This window comes from Muscardinus avellanarius, assembly GCF_963383645.1.
Source record: "Muscardinus avellanarius genome assembly, chromosome: 10".
NCBI lineage: Eukaryota > Metazoa > Chordata > Mammalia > Rodentia > Gliridae > Muscardinus > Muscardinus avellanarius.
Genome location: NC_137796.1, coordinates 81,889,811 through 81,907,347, shown reverse-complemented (window position 1 = coordinate 81,907,347; position 17,537 = coordinate 81,889,811). Strand labels below are relative to the sequence as shown.

Below are 17,537 nucleotides of genomic sequence, written 5' to 3'. Positions count from 1 at the left end.
CCTTTGGGTCCTGAGCCTCCCTTCTCTGTGGCCCTGCAGCTGCCCCTGCAGGGCTTTGCTCCTGCTCAGTGCCTGATACCTGACCTGTACTGCCTGCCCGGCTCTAGTCCCTCCTTCCCAGCCCTGAGGTTTCAAATACCCCTCTCTCTTCTCAGCCTGGTAGGCTTGCTGCCACACTCCCAAGCATGCCCTGCCCCTCTGACCACTTGAATGGACAGGGGATGACCCTGAGACAACAAAGTACTGGGCTGGTTGCCGCTTCCACCCAAAGGAAACCAAGATAGCGGAGGGCTCAGGCCAGTGGTGCCACTAACATATCCTGCGTACCCTTCCCTACTTTGCAGGTGTTAGTATGATACCTAACAATTACACGTAATGTAAAGCCCAAATTCAAGGAACCTACCTGTGCTATTGCAGACTAAAAGAATGCTTCCATCCATTTCAGACCTTTAAACCAAATTCCTGTCTGAGAACTACACAGTAGTTCTCAGGCCCGGTGACATTGGGGTAGGACCACAGAGCTGGGAAAGGCCGACCAGAGTTCCATAGGAAATAATTTATTGCTTTTAGAACAAAATAATATGTTCTTGGAAATGTTTTAGTGAAAATACTTTAGAACTTTCCTAAAGTACATCGACAGCTGTTGAAGTAAGCACTTCAACATAGAAAACGTCTCGAGAGATGCCTGCCTGGGCTGGATGGCACAGCGCCCAGCTGCGCCCATGTGACCCGGAGCTACCCCGCAGGACTCGGGCACTGCTCAGAAGCGGGGCTTGCGCTTGCGGCCGGTGTACTGAGTGTCAGGTCTGACTTCCCTGTGCAAATACAACAGAACAGCCTCAGAACAAAGAACCCCGTCCCTTTCAGATGCAGGTGAGTCCCTGCGGCCACGGCTGCCCGCCCGCCCTTCACACTGCCTGTCTCTGGCCTGGCACTCACTTGCCCTGACGTCTGCGGCGCTCCTTCTTCTCCAGCACCCACTCTCGGCTCTTCTTCACTGTGCCTCGCCGCGCCATCTTGTGTGAAACCCTGTGCCAGAAACACAGCTGTGAGCTGAGAGAGGAACTGCCAGATGGGCACACCTGACAGGAACCAGCTTCCCTCCACCTTTCCTTCTACAATGGTTCCCCCCTCTAGACAACCCCCTAGCTCCCCTTGTGATCAAACACCAGGTTAAATGTGTGGGCTCCTCCCTCCCAATGGCAGATGACTGTCAGGAGTGCATATGTCCTGCCTGTGAGGGCTGAGCTACTTTGGTAGCAACCTCGACCAGGAGTAGCTCCTAAGAGCTTGGCAGTGCCCAAGGAAATGTGGAGGCTCCCTGCCCTGTGATGCCACATAAAGCCCTAGCTGGGTTCTGGGGTCAGCATGCCCGGAACTGACTCCAGGGCTCCCAACTACCACCAATGTCAGAGGCAGGAAAACAAGACTGCCTGGCTCATGGCAGTCCTGACGATGATCCTCGAGGGCTGATCTCGGCCTCTAGCCCTGGCTGAGGAGAGGAGACCCCCACAGCCCCATGGGGGAGAGGCCACGAGAAGAGAGGGAGCCTTGGCACTCCACCAACACTGTATCACCTCCCAGCAGGTGGGATCAAACTATTTCCAGTCTCACCCACATTTCCTGCAGGTTGCAGGCACGGCCCATGGATGCTCCACAATGGTCTGGAACCAGCCTTGCCCTGTCAGAGCCCACGACCAAGCCAGGCAGACTACCGTCCCAAGGGAAAGCAAGTGCACTCAGAGCTGCACAGGGCGGGCCAGAGGGACAAGCAGAGAGGAGCTGGTGCTTCTGCAGGCAGGGGCTGGGGTGGGGCGCAGGAGCTCAGGCAACCCGTGGACGGCAGGTGCTGGAAAAGGATGAGGGAGTGAAGGGTGCAAGATGGGCAGGACCCTCGTGGGGGTCTGGGCACTAGCAAGGAGTCTGTTGCTCTGGGGAACAGCAGGAACCAGTGGCATCTCATACCAACACAGTGACACGTCATCACCGACACTTCAGGGTGCACACAGGATCTAAAGTTCATGGGATACACTCCGGAGGGCCCGCAACCAGGAGGTGAAGACAGGGGTGGAACAAAGAGACTAAAGGGAGAGGGCTGGAAGAGCCCAGGCCAGTCCAGAGAAACAAGTGTGGCATGAGCCAGCAAGTCCCATGGAAACAGCCAGTGCACAGCAGGAGGCAGCTGCAACCTCAGGAGGGTGCCGCCCAAAGGGAGAAGAGACCGAGGCCAGAGGGGCAAAAGGCTAGCTGAGCTACCAGAGTGCAACAGGAGGGAGCGAGGGGGACAGCCACTGAGCAGAGGGGTGGCAGGACTTACAGAGGGACTGACTGGATGAGTGATATGAGGAACAACAGGCGCAATGAGAATGGTCAGGAATGGAGGGGAAACTCAGGGGTGGAAAACAGGTGTTTGGCTTGAGATACCTGTGGTTGGGTCCTGAGGAGGCAGAGGGGAAGTCAGAGGTGGGGTTGAGAATAAAGATATAAATTCGGGGGTTAGAATTCCCAGTTGGTATTTAAAGCAAGACAGGTAAAGAAGTAGGCCAGGCCGAGCCCTGGAGTACCACCGAGGAGCACATTGAGAAGCAGCAGCCACTGAAATTAAGAAAAGAAGCAGAGGCTGGGTGTGGTGGCGCACACCTATACTCCCCAGTACTTGGGAGGCTGAGACAGGAGGATTGCAGGTTTGAAGCCAGCCTCAGCAACTTTTTTTTTGGTGGTACTGATTGAAACTAGGGGCATTCTACCTCTGAGCTGTACCTCCAGCCCTATTTTAGGCTTTATTTTTGAAACAGGATCTCACTAAGTTGTTGAGGTTAGCCTCAAGCCTGCAATCCTCCTGTTTCAGCCTCCCAAGTACTGGGATTAAGTACAAGCATGCACCACCAGGCCTGACCAGCCTCAACAACTTAATGAAGCCCTCAGCAATTTGGCGAAACCCTGTTTCCAAATAAAAAATAAAATAGGGCTGGGAGTATAGCCTGGAAGTAGACTGCCCCACTCCCCCTGGGTTCAATCCCCAGTACATAAATAAATAAACAAATAAATAAATAATAGGGCTGGGGTGTAGCTTGGAGGTAGAATGCCTCTGGGTTCAATCTCTAGCACCACCAAAAAAAGAAAAAAAGAAAAAAGAAGAAAAAGAGAGAGAGACGTAGGCCACAGGTGTGAAAGGTCAAGAGAAAGAAGACAGCCAGGAATGGTGGTGTACACCTGGAATCTTAGCACTTGGGAGGCTAAGACAGAAAGATCACAGGTTCAAGGCCAACCTCAGCAACTTGGCAAGGCCCTATTTCAAAATAAAAAATAGAAAGGTTGGGGGTATAGCTCAGAGGTAGAATACCACTAAGTTCAATCCCCAGACCAAAACAGAACTAAAAGGAGCGGTCTGTCTCAGATCCCACCGGGTAGGCAGGTAACACAGAAGATGACAAAGACTGAGAGGTGAGCACAGACTTCGCAAGATGCACATCAGTGGAGCAGCTGGTATGGCGCGCTGGCCAACGGACCGAGAGCGGGGAGAGGGAGCACAGCGGCGAGGCGTGGATGAAGAGCGTGGTAGCCAGGGGTTGTTTCTTTTCTGTGTGTGCTGATGGGAACCATTCAAGAGAGCAGAGATGAGGAAGCAGGGGAAGAACAGGAGAGCCAAGAAGGGCTGGGGTCCCAGGGCACGGAGGAAGGCGGCTACAGGGAAGAAGGGAGAGCCTGCCCAGTGCGGCAAGAGGACGGGGCATGTGCAGGCTCACAAAGGGAGTCAAGGCTGCACGGCTGCCCACAGACATGCGACCCCAGCTCGAGGGCAGGAGCAGGTGGTCCAAGAGGGACAGCCAGCGCGGACACCAACTTGGTGCTATTGCTGTGTCTAAACCTGAGAGGCTTGGGTGGAAGCAGAGAGAAATAGCAACAGACCTGGCAGCAGCAGTCCTCTACTCCTAGGCAGGGGCTCAACAACTACTTTACCTCTTACTAGTAAATGTAGACTCCGTGGCCTCATCTCCATCCTGATTTTCAGTCAGCCCCTGCAGGAACCAAAGTGCTCACAGATCACCCTAGAGACCTCTCAACCCACCTGCCCCAACCCAAAAGCCCATGCATCCAGGCCTGCCCCCATCCACCAACGGGCACAAGGCCCAGTCACAAGGAGCCGAAATTCTTTTCTGGGACTTGTAGAGCAGGGGTCTCTGCCTCAATTGCAGAGGGCTTAGGCATGCCAGGCTCTGTGCTCTAGGGCTTGGGCCCCTTGACCACTAGTGCTCTCCCAGCATGCTCTTCAGGCTAAGCCCCACTGTTAGGAATCCAAAACATAGACCTACAAACTTAGTACCCTCACCTTTGGCAGAGAGGTTGAAGGCCCAGAAAACAAACAGAGGTAGAACCTGAAATAAAAGAATGCACATAAGTGTCTGGCTCACAGAGAAGGCCTGTAGAAAGATGCAGTCCTCATCTGCCACCTCCTGCCTGGTCCTGGTGACCAACCCCAGCACCACCCTGGCCCACTGTGGCCTGAAAGGGCCACACCACTGCCCAGGCAGCACACCGTTCCCCATGCTCACTTCTTTGCTTTGGCACTATTGGGGTAGTCCACCACCACGCCACCAGTGAAGCCGGCCTTTGTAGCCTGGGTTGTGATCAGCTCCAACTAAGGAAAGAAGGGCAGGGAGTCAGGAACTTTACCTCTGCTCCCCTCGGGAAGCCAGGCTGCTCCCAGGGTGCATCCTGCCTGAAGACGGAAGGTCTTGTCCAATCAGATGCTTCCAATTTTGGAGACCCAAAAAGCTACACCGAGGAGAATGCAGGCTATGCCCAGTCTCCACATACCCTTCCCTTGGGGGAATCACAAGACAAAACAACTCTACTGGTTCTCTCTTTCTAGCCCAGAGACCATCTCTCCCCACTCAAATCTCAGGAAACAAATGGCCACCAACTGGGAGCCAGATTCACTCATGTTATTAGTCAAGGACAGCGCATCACTAACTTTGAATCTGTCCTTCCTAATTCATCATTCCTAACCCACACTGTGCAGAGCAGATGCCTGCTCATGTCCTCACCCTCCCACCATTTACTTCATTATGGAAATAAATATCACATCACATTACCTATAATACCATCTTATCTGTCAAGAGAAGACAAACACCCACCTGCCTCCACAGACACCACCTCTTAGGATAACAGGCCTCCAAAGTGCCTTCAGGGGCCAAGGACCCACTCCAAGGCTCACTTCCTCTTATCCCACCACGGCATGAGGCTCTTTGTTCCACAGTCTGGGTGAGAAGCCTTCCCTGTGCCAGGCTCCTCCTCTTCCCTTCCCTGTACCTCCAGCAGCCAAGTGGCTCACCTGCTCTGAGTTCTCAGGGTACAGCTGCAGAATAGCTCGGGCCCCACGGACCTGGAAGCAACAGAAATGTCACATCTCACAAACACCTGCTGGGATTTCAGGATGGAGCCAGCCTTCCATTCACCACTAAGTAGTCAGGGAGCTCCTCTCACGTGCAAGGTGCTGCTCTCAGGGCTGGGATGTCATCATGAACAAGGGAACTACTGGAACTCATATTTTCATAAAGAAGGCATCTAACTGACAGTAGTGATGACAGCCAATAAGAACAATAATTGGGGTAACAGGATGGAATGGCAGAGACTATGGGGTTTCCTTTGGTTTAAGGCAGGCCTCCGTCTACGGACACTTGAGCAGAGACCTCAATGTAGTAAAATTAGAGGGAAGAGCACTTCAGTGGGCAGGATGAACACAGGATTAACCCATGTGTCAGTGGAGAAACTGTAGCCAGCCACCTCCAGGAACCATCCCCGCCAAGAGAGAGGAGAGCAGGCTGTGGTGAGGAAGGCTATAGAGGCAAAAAACCAAAACACCTGAGTCCTTCCTGAATGTAAAAGAATTCATTTTTAGGATTTAGAACCTCAAATCTTTATGTAATCTTAGTAAATAAGTGAAATCAACATCATTCCAGTTAAAAGATAAAACAAGCTGGGCTTGGTGGCGCATGCTTGTAATCCCAGGATTTGGGAGGCTGAGAGTGGAGGATTGCAATTCATGGACAGCCTCAGTTACTTAGCAAGGCCCTCTGCAGCTCAGGGAGACCCTGTTTCAAAAATAAAAATACTAAAATATAGGGCTGGGGATTTTCTTTTTTTCTTTTTTGGTGGTACTGGGGGTGGAACCCAGAGGCTTTCTACCTCAGGGCTATACTCCCAGACCTTTTTTATATTTTATTTGGAAACAGGGTCTCACTAAGTTGCTGAGAGCCTCACTAAGTAGCTGAGGCTTGGCTTCAAACCAGTGCAATCCTCCTGTCTCAGCCTCCCAAGCGCAGGGATTACAAGCATGCGCCACCATGCCCAGCTAGGGCTGGGGATTTTCGAAGGTACAATGTTCCTGGGTTCCATCTCCAGTACTGGGGGAAAAAAAGAAAAAAGAAAAAAAATGCATGTAGAAGAAAAAACAAAGCTCTATATGCTCTCTTGGCAGTAAAGAAACATCCTGGCCGGGCGTGGTGGCGAACGCTTGTAATCCCAGCATTCGGGAGGCTGAGACCTGGAGGATCGCGGTTCACAGACAGCCTCAGCTACTTAGTGAGGCCCTCTGCAACTCAGTGAAACCCTGTTTCAAAATAAAGAAAAATAGGGTAGGGGGTGTAGCTCAGAGGTAGAATGCCTCTGGGTTCCATCCCCAGACCTGCAAAAAAAAAAAAAAAAAAAAAAAAAATCCTGGATCATCTGAAGACTGTCAGTGGAAGAAAAAGGAACAGGATGAGGGGAATGGGAGGCTGTGGGCAATCTGCAAGTGCTAGAAACAATGACTCTGTCCTCACGTGCCTTAGTACATGCCCCCCAAATTGACTTCTGATTATGATTATCATAAGCCGGGCGTGGTGGCGCATGCTTGTAATCATAGCATTCAGGAGGCTGAGACTGGAGGATCGTGGTTCGCGGACAGCCTCAGCTACTTAGTGAGGCCTCTGCAACTCAGTGAGACCCGGTTTCAAAATAAAGAATAAAAAATAGAGCAGGGGGTGTAGCTCAGAGGTCAAATGCCCCTGGGTTCCATCCCCAGACCCTCGCCCAAAAAATGATTATTGTATTATTATTATTTTGGTGGTACTGGGGATTGAACCCAGGGGCATTGTACCTCCAAGTTGTACCTTTTTTACTTTTTATTTGGCAACAGGGTCTCACTAGGTTGCCTAAAGTCTTGCTAAGTTGTTGAGGCTAGCTAGCCTTGAATCTGCAATCCTCCTGTCTCAGTCTCTCAAGTTCTGATTAAAACACAGCAGAATACACTTAGGAGCTGTGATCAATAGAAGCAACCCTATTCTGAGTTAGTACACTATTCTCAGCCACTGACATCACTGCCTTCTGGGTTTGGTGAGAGTGTCAGCCCACTGAGATTGGACTTCTGTTTGGGCTGAGGCACTGGGCAGAAGCGCCCACAGTAAGGTCCTGCCACCCCGCACAGTCCTGAGCGACCATTTTATCATCTTCATCACTCAACCTGCAGGGCAAGGGAGGGAGGGACAGGTGGCCAGCCTGGGCGGGGAAACTTCATACTCACAAGAACAGAATAAAGAGAAGAGAAAAAGCAATACAGGCGCTTGGCGGGGATGTCCGACTTCTTGTTAGCATTACACAGCCACTGCACAGCGGAAATGCTAAAAAGAAAGGGACCCAATCAGAAGAGACCAATACCTCCCCCCATCCAGAAACCCCTGCATTTTCAGGACTCTGTCAGCATCCACCATGGATCCTGGCCCACAGCTCCCTTCCTGGAAAATGCTGACCCATTCCTGTCACTTCCCCGGTGCTGGGTGCACAAAAGGTTGGTGCTCACTTCATCAGCCAGTCTAACAAAACATTTCTCAAGCTTGTTTCCATGAGCATCTCCTGTGTGTCAAAGCTATCTCTGCCCACCTACCCTTTTTCTTTCTGCCACTCAAAGGAAACACGCTGGACAGCACTTATGAATAGCTAGCTACTCATACGCCCTTCTAAGTCACTTCCTTCCACTGCAACTCTTAAGGGTCTTCCTAATTCCCAGACTTAAAACTTTCAGCTGGGTGTGGTGGCACTCGCTTGTAATCCCAGCATTTGGGAGGCTGAGACCCAAGGATTGTGGTTCATGGGCAGCCTCACTAGACTTCTGTTTGGGCTGAGGGACTGGGCAGAAGCACCCACAGTAAGGTCATGTCACCCCGCACAGTCCTGAGTTTGTCCTCAGCAACTTAGTGAGGCCCTCCACAACTTAGTGAGACCTTGTTTCAGAAATAAAAAATAAAAGCTGGGCGTGGTGGCGAATGCTTGTAATCCCAGCATTCATTCGAGGCTGAGACCAGAGGATCATGGTTCGCAGTCTCAGCTACTTAGTAAGGCCCTCTGAGACTTAGTGGACCCTGTTTCAAATTAAAGAATAAAAAATAGGGCAGGGGGTATAGCTTGGGGGTCAAATGCCCCTGGGTTCCATCCTCAGACCCTCAAAAAAAAAATAAATAAAAATAAAAAGTAGGGCTGGGGGTGTAGCTTGGAGGAAGAATGCCCCTGGGTTCCATTCCCAGAACTGAAAAAAATTTTTTTCAGCACTTCCCACATCCTCTTCTCCGGACTTCCCACTACTGGGTGCACAAAGCCACACAACTCCAGACCCCCTGGCCTGCCTGACCGCCTCTCCCAGCTACTGCTTCCTCCCCACTGCCTCAGCACTCACTGTCAGGTCAAATGCTCAACAACTGCCCTTTGCCACATAAAAGTAACAGACCGGATCCCATCATTCTCCAGCTCCCATCACCTAGTCAGACAGTTGGATAAAGCCCCAACTATTTAGGATGTGCTTAAAAGCCTCTTAGGACCGGGCATGGTGGCGCACGTTTATAATCCCAGCATTCGGGAGGCTATGACAGGACTGCGGTTCGCAGACATCCCCAACTATTTAGTGAGGTCCTTTGCAACTCAGTAAGACTGTTTTTAAAAATAAAGAATAAGCTGGGCATGGTGGCACACACTTGTAATCCCCACGCTTGGGAGGCTGAGACAGGAGGATCACACAGGTTCGAAGCCAGCCTCAGCTACTTAGTGAGGCTCTCTGCAACTTAGTGAGACCCTGTTTCCAAATAAAGTATAAAATAGGTCTGGGAGTATAGCCCCAAGGTAGAAAGCCTCTGGGTTCCACCCCAGCACCACCAAAATAAATAAATAAATAAATAAGCCGGACAGGAGGATCGCACAGGTTCGAAGCCAGTCTTGCTGGCTTAAGAGACCCTGTTTCCAAAAAAAAAAAAAAAAAAAAAAAAAAAAAGCCTGGGAGTGTAGCCCCACCAAAAATTAAAAAAAAGACGGCTAGGGGAGTAGCTCAGAAGTAGAATCCCCCTGGTAACACACACACACACACACACACACACATGGCCTCTTAGGAACCAGCCCCACACAATTTCATCTCCCATGAAATCTCAGGCTCTACCAGACTCTTCTAACCACTCTGTGCCTCTGATCGCACTGTCCCTTCACTCAGAACCCCCTCCCCACTGCCCAAATCCCACCCACCTCTTCTCCTTCTCAAGGCCCTCCAGTGCTCTCTTGTTCTTCACAATGCTGGCAGGCCCCACGACTCCTTAGTGCATGCTCACCCAACACGTGGCCTGGCCTATGTCTTATAGCACCCATAAACTGTAGAAAAACTTAAAAGCAGGAACTATATTTTATTTCCATCTACTCCACAACACTTTGTACAATGTGGCTGGTATATATAGCAAATAAAAAAAAAAAATACCAGCCAGGCGTGGTGACACACACTTGTAATCCCCGCACTTCGGAGGCTGAAACAGGAGGATTGCACGGGTTCAAAGCCAGCCTCAGCTACTTAGTGAGGCTTTCAGTAACTTAGTGAGACCCTGTTTCCAAATAAAATATAAAATGGGTCTGGGAGTATAGCCCTGAGGTAGAAAGCCTCTGGGTTCCACCCCCAGTACCACCAAAAAAAAAAAAAAAAAAAAAAAATACCTTGCCAAACCATTTTCCCCCCCTGTAATAGAGATTGAACCCAAGGGGAATTCTACCTTTGAGCTACATCCCCAGCCCAATTTTTATTCTTCTTCTTCTTTTTTTTTTTCATGGTACTTGGAATTGAACCCAGAGGCATTCTATTTTTGGGCTACACCCTCAGCCTGATTTTTTTTTTTTTTTTTGGCCAGGTCTGGGGATGGAACCCAGGGGCATTTGACCTCCAAGCCACACCTCCTGCCCTATTTTTTATTCTTTATTTTGAAACTGGGTCTCACTGAATTGCAAAGGGCTTCACTAAGTAGCTGAGGCTGTCCACAAACCACGATCTTCCGGTCTCAGCCTCCCGAATGCTGGGATTACAAGCGTGTGCCACCATGCCCGGCTGATTTTTTTTCTTTTTCCCCCAGTACTGGGGACAGAACCCAGGGACATTCTACCTTTGAGCTACACCCCCAGCCCAAATTTTTATTCTTTATTTTGAAACAGGGTCTCATTGAATTACAAAGAGCCTCACTAAGTAGCTGAGGCTGTCGTCCGCAAACCACAATCCTCCTGTCTCAGCCTCCCAAATGCTGAGATTATAAGTGTGCACCACCATGCCCCACTCTGATTTTATTTCTTATTTGGAAATAAAGTCTTATTAGACTGATGAGTCTCACTACTTGCTGAGGCTGTCCTGGATCCTGCGATCCTCCTGTCTCAGCCTTCCAAGTACTGGGATTACAAGCATATGCCACCACAGCCTGGTAAATTACCCCCCCTCTTTTTTTTTTTTAAAGTAAAAATGAGCTAGGGGTGTAGCTCAGCAGGAGAGCATATGTTTAGCAGGTATAAGGCTTAGGGTTTAATACCTATTGCATACACACACATAAGACTACTTAAATATACCACATTGTTGGACTTCAGTTTTTTTTAAAGCCTAGAATGCCTCATCTAATCATTACCAAAAGAAAAAAATTGCTACCCTTCAAATGCCCCCCTGACCTCACCTTTCTCCTACATGTAAGAAAATCTTCAAATCCAAATATTTACTTCTCACCCAGATCCCCCCCTAGGATGACCAAAAAATCTCCCCAAAAGAGTGATCTGAACTTTCTCCTCTATCCCCTGCCTCCATTCTCATCCAAAGAATACTACCCCAAATGCTATACAGAACTTAGCAAGGAAAACAAAGAAAAACTTCCTGATGCTAACAGTAACTTCAGTATTTTAAGATCCATTATCAAAGTTCTATGCACATACTCAAAACCTGACCAGGACAACCACAAAAGAACTCCAAAGCCAATGAAGAAATCAGAGAATCCCACATGCTCTACTAGTTGTTTAAAAAGAAGAAAACAAGGTGACTAAGGCCCACAAAATGGCTCCTACGTACTCAGAGACCACCTCCCACCACCACCCCCAGAATACACAGAGCAGATATAGAATCGATACCAGAAATAGAGTTGTTTGTCTTTGGGAGGGGGGGGGTGTATATTCTCTAATAAATCTGAAAACTTACAGGAGATATATATTTTAAGTATCCTGTGTGACTCTACTACACAGCCAGGTTTGGGAAGGTCTGGCCCACAAGATTAAAAGAATAGCCAGGCATGGTGGTTCACACCTGTAATCCCAGTACTTGGGAGGCTGAGACAGGAGGATCACAGGTTCAAGGACAGCCTCAGCAAGTAGTGAGACTCTCATTAAGCTAGTGCAACCCTGTTTCAAAATAAAAATAAAAGCCAGGCGTGGTAGTGCATGCTTGTAATCCCAGCATTTGGGAGGTTGAGACAGGAGGATTGCGGTTTACAGACAGCCTCAGCTACTTAATGAGGCCCTCTGCGACTCAGTGAGATCCTGTTTCAAAATAAAAAATAGAATAAAAAATAGGGCTGGGGGTATAGCTTGGAGGTAGAATGCCCCTGGGTTCCATCCCCAGTAAAACACACACACACACACACACACACACACACACACACACACACACAGGAAATGAAGACCCTCACCTGATACAACCATCAAAGGAGCCAGGTCTGAAAGGGACACCTTGGCCCATATCTCCCAAAAGCAAGTCCCCCTCTGTGTCTCGGTCCAAGGCTGCATCTATATGGGAGAAAAAGACATAAGGGAAGCAGACAGTAAGTATAGCTGCTCCATACTCATGAGAGAAGCCCACCCTGGTGAGAACAGGACCCACTTACCTAGCATGGCAGGGCTGATGTCAATGCCCACCCAATAGTGCCCCTCATCCGAGAGGTAATCTCCACTCAACCCAGAACCACAGCTGAAAGACACAATCAAACAGGGACTCACAGGGTTGAGTAACAAAGACACTACACTGTGACCATGTAGACAATCTTAACCAGGCTTCAGGATCTCACCCAATGTCCAACAGGTAACAGGGCTGATTCTCAGGCAGACAAAGGAGCTCCAATGCTCGCCCTGTCATCTTGGTCTGGACATCAATCATCCGTGAGCTGGGAAAGTACAAACACAAGTAAAGGAGTTCTGGGCTAGTATCTCTCCAGTCCAGAAAAAAGCCCTACAAAAAAAGGAACAGCTAGAGGAACTCTTCCCTAACATTTACCTTGTACTTCTAACCTGAGATCAACAAACTCAACTACAATTATTTAAAAATGATGCCAAAGAGCCGGGCGTGGTGGCGCATGCTTGTAATTCCAGCATTCAGGAGGCTGAGACCAGAGGATTGCAATTTGCAGACAGCCTCAGCTACTTAGTGAGGCCCTCCACAACTTAGTGAGACCCTATTTCAAAATAAAGAATAAAAAATAGGGCAGGGGGGTGTGGCTCAAAGGTCGGCCTCTGGGTTCCATCCCCAGAACCAAAAAAAAAAAAAAAAAAAAAAGATGCCAAAAGCTCATGTAATACTGTAACAGGTTATTTTATTGTGACACAAATTTAAGTGTACCAGCTACAAAGCAACTGTGAAAGGGACAAATCACTTAGATAATAGCCGACCATTGATTGGCTGCAACTCAATCAGGTTTTGATGCTTTATTACTTTTTTTTTTTTTCTGTACTGGGGACTGAACACAGGAGGATTCTACCTCTGAGCTACACCCCCAGCCCTCTTTTTTCTTTATTTTGAAACAGGGTCTCTAACTTGCAGATGGCCTCACTAAGTAACTGAGGCTGGCTGAAAATCTGGGATCCTCCTGTCAGCCTGCACCACCATACCCGGCTGCTTTATTACTTATGAACATATTCTCTGAAAGAATTATCCACCACTTGCTCTCAGATATATGGATCAACAACGCACAACAAAAATCTACAGCAAGAGCTAGGGATGTAGATGAGTGGGAGAGTGTCTAGCAGGTGCCAGGCCCTGGGTTCCATCCCTAGCACAGCAAAAAAAAAAAAAAAAAAAGATAGCAGTGCTGTCCATAAAAATATAAACTGATTCTTGTATGACTTTCAAGAAATCAGTTTAAAAAAAAAAAGAGAGATAAGCCAGGCATGGTGATGCACACTTGTAATCCCAGTACTTATTGGGAGGCTGAGACAGGAGAATCTCAGGTTCAAGGACAGCCTCAGCAAGTAATGAGACTCTCATCAATTTAGCTAGATCCTGTTTCAAAATAAAAATAAAAATAAAAAATAGGGCTGGGGTATAGCTCAGAAGTAGAATGCCTCTGGGTTAAATCCTCAATCTCTCTCTCTCTCTCTCACACACACACACACACACACACACACACACACACACACACACAATAGGTAACACAAACTGTATTAAGTTTACTTAGTTTCATATACAAAAAATATATTTAACCCATTATGCCCAAAATAATTATTTCAACATGTAGTTTATAAGATACTGTACATTTCTCCACACTAAGTCATTCAGACTAGCTGAATTTCAATAGATGGCTACCATATACCACATTGGACAAAACAGATCTACAGTATACCTGGCCTTCCCAAGATCAAGGGAAAGAAACACTTAATAGTTTTGAAAATGCCTAACAAAAGTCAGGCATGTGGTGCATGTCTGTAATCCCAGTACTTGGGAGACTGACACAGGAGAATCACAGGTTTGAAGACAGCCTCAGCAAGTAGTGAGACTCTCATTAACCTATCAAGACCCTGTTTCAAAATAAAAATAAAATAGGGCAGCTGCGTGTGGTGGCGCACGCTTGTAATCCCCGCTCTTGGGAGGCTGAGACAGCAGGATCGCGCAAGTTCGAAGCCAGCCGCGCTAGCTTAAGAGACCCTGTTTCCAAATAAAATATAAAAATAGGTCTTGGGGTGTAGCCCAAAGGTAGAAGGGTAGAAGGGTTCCATCCCCAGTACCACCAAAAAATAATAATAACCATAAAAAATAAATTAAATAAAATAGGGCTGGGGGTATGACTCAGAAGTAGGAAGCCCCTGGTTCAATCTCTACTAACACACACACACACACACACACACACACACACACACACGCCTAACAAAATCTTCTGTAGCTAGCAGAAAGTCTACATTTGATTCATAAAGATAATTGAACCAAAGATTTTTGTTGACCCTGTCTTGAACTTCAATTTGAATAGAAAGGAGAACATGGGTGTCTGTAGACACAGGACAACATACTGGGAATGGCAGGCTTCAAAGTTCCTGCTCAAACTTTTTACCTGTCAAATGACTCTGCGGTAGTACAAGTAACTATCTTCCATGAAATTCTGATGATATCTATGCCAACAAGTTGTGAAAAATTAACGTGTGTCTGGTACTGGGGATTGAACTCAGGAGCATTCTACCTCCAAGCTACACCCTCAGCCCTATTTTTTTATTCTTTATTTTAAAACAGGATCTCACTGAGTTGCAAAGGTCCTAAGTAGCTGAGGCTGTCCCCGAACTGTGATCCTTCTGTCTCAGCCTCCCAAATGCTGGGATTACAAGTGTGCGCCATCACGCCCGGATTAAAAATTAATATTATAATGTAAACTGGGGTAGAGGATAAGCCTTCTATGAATATTATTCCCTTCCTCTCAACAGCACTGACCCCTTACTCGTATCCACTGCCTACCGTCTATTTTGCCTCGTGCTTAAAACAAGTTGCCACACTTAAAAGGCCACCCATGTAAAGCAGGCATGATCATAAACACTCCAACCCTGAGGTTACCAAGGCCCACGGGGTTCGAGGGTTTAAAATGACTTTACCAGTGGCAGCAATAGCATCAATCGGGGCCCCTCCTTCCCCCCACCCTCAAATTCTATGTGTTTTCCAAGCCACCCCAGTGATCAGGGTAGCTTGCGGGTCCCCGGCCCCCGATGCGATGCATGCAATATCAGGCTCCCCTCACTTGCGAACGTATTTCCGGGCTTCATTCTCGTCGTAAAACTGTGGGGAAGAGAAAGAGAAATGGAGGGTGGAGGAAATAATCCAGACGTAGTGGCCCGAGGAGAGGAGAAAGGGAAGCCCGCGGGCGACACGCCTCACCAGCTCCGGGGGTCCGCTGTGCTCCGGTCTCCGGCCACGCGACGCCATCCTGGGCTGCAGCTGCACGCCGGTCCAGGCGTCTCCCGGAGCCCGGCTCTTACGTCATCAGCCCTGCGACCGCCTCAGCACGCATGCTCCACCCCTCCCCGCCTGCCTTCTTACTTGATTGGCTACGGGGTCAAGGCTCCGCGACCAACCCGCGGCTTCCATTGGCCAGTTCTTTTGGCACCGCCCACCTGCATTCAAGATGGCAGCCGCGAGCAGTCCGAAGTGGCGGTGGTGGGGCCTGTGGAGATTTTGGCAAGCTGGGAGATTTCCACAAAATTTGGCACCGGGTCTGGGGCTGCGAGTGAGGACATATTCTCGAGGCGACGGCCCATACTCGCGCACGGCACTTTATGAGCTGCTCGGCGTCCCCTCCACAGCCACCCAGGCGCAAATCAAGGCGGCTTACTACCGGCAGAGCTTCCTCTATCATCCGGACCGCAACTCGGGGAGCGCCGAGGCTGCCGAGCGCTTCACGCGCATCTCACAAGCCTACCTGGTGCTGGGCAGTGCCACCCTCCGTCGCAAGTATGACCGCGGACTGCTCAGCGACGAGGACCTGCGCGGACCTGGCGTCCGGCCTTCCAGGCCCCCCGCAGCCGATCTCAGCCAGTCTCGCACCCCGCCAACCACCTTTCGAGCCCATGACCCTGGTCGGGCTGCGCCAGGGGCCAAAGGCACCATGTTCAACTTCGACGCCTTCTATCAGGCGCACTACGGAGAACAGCTAGAGCGCGAACGGCGCCTCCGGGCCCGGCGGGAGGCCCTTCGCAAACAGCAGGAGGAACAGGCCAAGAAGGGATTCCGCTGGGAAGAGACCCGAGACACCCTTTTCCTTTTCCTTTTCCTCATAGTGTTCATCACTGTGGGCCTTCGTATTTAATCGAAAAGAAGAGTGGAGAGGAACAGCCCCAGCCAGCCCCAAGAAAACGGCCCTTCCTGTCCTTTGAACCATTGGCTTTCCGTAGTCTACCTTTGCCGAGATCCAAAGGAACTTTGTCTCCTTTCTCCTTTTTCCTCCTGCACCTGTCCAGCCTAAAAGGTGGCCCACACATCCCTCCCCACGACCCAAAGAAGAGGCCCCAGGATGAAGAGTCCTAAAGCTGGGGCATGAGGGGTTCTCTGAGTTCCCTTGAATGCCTGCTTCCAAGAGGTTGCCTTCCTGATGTTGTCAACTTACAGAACACTTGCTCTGGCTTAATTGTAAAGCCCTGAGTAATGTGTGTCTGCTCCTGCCCCACATTTGTACCCTGGGGTGCCTCTGTAACCTTGAAACATGCACTGTGACCAATTGTTGGCTGCCAAAAGAAAAACTCTGGGGCTGTACGAAACTTGACTTTCTGTGCGTCCCCCAAAACCACAGGTGAGACCTGATCCAGGGTAAGAAGATGATCTGTGGAAAACTTGTTTTCCCCTGGGGTCAGCCCCACTCCCCTTTCTGTTAGTGGGAGTTGGAGAACAAAGTCATGAAGGATAAGGCATGTGTGCCCCTGTGTCCATATTTATCTAGCGTGTGACCTTGGAGAAGTTACTCTGTGAGTGTGACAGCAGAGGAGTAAATCATTTGCTCTCTTGAAGTCTGTCATACTTTACCATCCACAGCTCTAACCGTAGCAATTATGGCATGATGCTAGTAGGACAGGGTTCATCTTGGGATAGTGTGCCTGTCCCCTGGTCACCCCTTTACAAGCCATTTGATTGCCAACTGTATAGCTTGCCCCTCAAAGAAAAAGAGACTCAGAGCTTGAGTTCCAGGTGTGGCCCATGGTCCTATTTAGCTTGCAGTGCTTACAACAGGCCCCACAAACTTGAAATGAGACTGCTGGAGGCTGTGGGGAACATTGGGGGTTTGGAGTAGCCAGGACAACGGAGGAATAAGAAGTTTACTGGTCAAGGTGGACAGTCAGTTACATATGCAGAGCTGGCTGATGACTAGTTTTGGTTTGGGTATTTGGCTTTTCTCATTTATGCTGAGCAGTTGGCCATGGCTTGGTTAGAGCCACAGATGTAAGGCTTCCTCCTTACCTGACTCTCCACCTGTGGGGAGTGGGTTGACTGTGAGATTGCA

At 49.2% G+C, this 17,537-nt stretch overlaps 2 protein-coding genes across 3 annotated transcripts; one reads left to right on the top strand and one right to left on the bottom strand.

Annotated features, from left to right (window-relative positions):
- Nucleotides 1-760: 760 nt before the first annotated feature.
- Nucleotides 761-15,638, bottom strand: BUD23 (BUD23 rRNA methyltransferase and ribosome maturation factor; the record flags this gene model as incomplete). Of its 2 annotated transcripts, XM_080702396.1 has the most annotated exons (12): nt 761-815; nt 940-1,029; nt 3,961-4,019; nt 4,331-4,376; nt 4,554-4,639; nt 5,336-5,386; nt 7,565-7,661; nt 11,991-12,087; nt 12,186-12,268; nt 12,366-12,461; nt 15,288-15,325; nt 15,425-15,638. In XM_080702396.1, the coding sequence occupies 12 exons, from the start codon at nt 15,470-15,472 to the stop codon at nt 761-763; spliced, it is 846 nt and encodes a 281-aa protein (XP_080558522.1). The 2 variants fall into 2 exon arrangements, with proteins under 2 accessions (XP_080558522.1, XP_080558521.1); XM_080702395.1 differs by lacking the exons at nt 3,961-4,019; nt 4,331-4,376 and having other exon boundaries at nt 15,425-15,472.
- A 33-nt stretch (nt 15,639-15,671) lies between these two features.
- On the top strand, nt 15,672-16,352 carry DNAJC30 (DnaJ heat shock protein family (Hsp40) member C30; the record flags this gene model as incomplete). Its single annotated transcript, XM_080703875.1, has 1 exon — nt 15,672-16,352. The coding sequence occupies one exon, from the start codon at nt 15,672-15,674 to the stop codon at nt 16,350-16,352; it is 681 nt and encodes a 226-aa protein (XP_080560001.1).
- Between the last annotated feature and the right edge of the window lie 1,185 nt (nt 16,353-17,537).